Source organism: Myotis davidii, unplaced genomic scaffold (assembly GCF_000327345.1).
Source record: "Myotis davidii unplaced genomic scaffold, ASM32734v1 scaffold462, whole genome shotgun sequence".
Taxonomy (NCBI): Eukaryota; Metazoa; Chordata; class Mammalia; order Chiroptera; family Vespertilionidae; genus Myotis; species Myotis davidii.
The window spans coordinates 115707-117682 of NW_006293237.1; the positions used below are offsets into that span (position 1 = coordinate 115707).

At 54.8% G+C, this 1976-nt stretch overlaps 1 protein-coding gene across 1 annotated transcript in view; it reads right to left on the reverse strand.

Annotated features, from left to right (window-relative positions):
• The window catches only part of OPN1LW (opsin 1 (cone pigments), long-wave-sensitive), a 13545-nt gene extending 13085 nt beyond the window's left edge, over window positions 1-460 (reverse strand). Inside the window, exon 1 of the mRNA XM_006766920.2 lies at window positions 275-460. Coding sequence (XP_006766983.1) covers window positions 275-386 — 112 coding nt within the window. The 5' untranslated portion in view covers window positions 387-460. The remainder of the gene's footprint in view (window positions 1-274) is intronic.
• Window positions 461-1976: the final 1516 nt, after the last annotated feature.

Here is a 1976-nt window from a genome sequence, read left to right on the forward strand (position 1 = left end):
GTTTCTCTCTCTCTCTCTCTCTCTCTCTCTCTCTCTCTCTCTCTCTTTCTCTCTCCTTCTCCCTTCCTCTCTGAAATCAATAAACACATACATGTATAAAAGAAGCTAAAAAAGAAGCTAAGAGAGAAAACCCTTTTGGCTGGTGACACTGTGCAGAAGACACTCTTGGGTGGGGCGGGCAGCCTATGGCCCCCCGTGTAGCCACATGGGCCTGGTTTCCCAGGGGGCTGCTTCAGCCATCGGAACCCAGCCTCCACGGCACCTGCCCTCTCACCTCTGGTGGCGTTGCTGTTGGTGTAGGTGAAGATGCTCGCCGGGGTGCTGTCCTCAAAGCCGGCCTGCAGCTGCCCGCCTGCAAGCCTCTGGGGGCCCCACCGCTGGGCCATGGCTCCGGAAAGCCCTGTCCCTGGTGCCCGCCAGCCCTCGAGCTGTCTGGGGGTTACCGTGCTTTATACGAGCCTGCAGGATCAGCTGGGCCTCCTCACCTTAAAAGCCCCCAAACTCTTCACCATCTGATCTCTTAATTGGGGCCTGGACTTAGACCTCCTCCTCCCCCAGCCCTTGCCTCCTGGCTCCTTAGGCGAGCCCATGAGGGCAGCTCAGAAGGATTGGCCTGGAACCAAACTCAGAGCTCCTGGCTTTCTGACGCAGCTGCTGGAGCTGCCGAGGACCCTCTGTTCCGTCCTACTGTCCAACTGTTGGGGAGCACAAGAGATTTGGTTGGAAAGTTTGTAAGGAGGACATTCTGAGAAAAGGGAAGTGTGTGGGAGGCCACACACTGTGTATCAGAATTCCGACTTAGGGGAAACCTAGCACAGTGTCGAAGGCGGCCCCCCTAATTATTCCTTGACCTTTCCAAACAAGTCTGTGCATGTGCAGACCCCCAGGTGTTTACTGGAATCCTTATGCTTAACCCCTGGATGCCCTGGCCTAGAGGACAATAAACACATGTGTCCTCCCAAGATTACTGGTGTATCACCCTACTGATTGTATCTCAAGATAAACATGCCAATAAAGGCCTAACGAGGCAGGCAATCCAGGCTGCCTGGCTCTTTCAGCCAGGCCGTCCCTTAGCCTTCTCTTTCACTGTGAAATTGTCAGAGTTATCTGTTCATCCATCATTCAGGGGATGCTGGTCAGCCCTGGCATCCATGATATGTGTAAACAATTTCAAAACTGTACAGGAGGAATATACACTTAGCTTAAGATAGTCAAACCCTCTGCACACCCACACTGGGGATCAAACCTGCAACTTGGGCATGTGCTCTGACCCGGAATCGAACCGTGACCTCCTGGTTCATGGGTTGACGCTCAAACACTGAGCAGCGCCAGCTGGGCCCGCACCGCTCTTAGGTCAGGGGCCCAAGGGTCAGGATTTTCAGATAAGCAGCCCGAAGCCCAAATCTGCCTTTCCCAGCTGGTTTGCCCCAGAGCCCTTGGAGGTGGGGGGTGCTGGGAGGCTTTGCAAGGCTCAGGCGTGGAAATGGAGCCTCCTTGAGGGTCAGACCATCTCACTGTGCCCATGTGCATGCAAGTTGCACTTATGGAGGCTCCTCCCCAAGGAGGGGAGGGCGGCCTAGGGGTGGGGAGAGTCTACTGTGCATCTTGCTTTCTTCTTCCCCTCTCCTTGCTCGCCATGAACGGCAGCTCCTTCAGTTACCAGGGAGCTCATCTAAGACACCCTCCTGCAGCATCTGAAGGTGCCCACAGGCACTCAGACCCCCCTGCTCAAGTCTCCTTCCCCTGAGTTCATGACCTTTCCTTGCACTGCCCCTGACTACAGCCTCCCTCTAGACTTGCCTTCAAAGGTAAACCTCTCCACAGAGTGTTCCAGGTGAGTCACCTCTGCTGTCCCTCCTCAGCCACTGTAGTCTGGCTGCTGCTGGCTCTGCACTTGGCAGGGGCACCAATTACCTGCTAATTGCCCAATTCTGCAGCCTTACCTGTTTTTGTTGTTGTTGTTGTTATTGTTAATC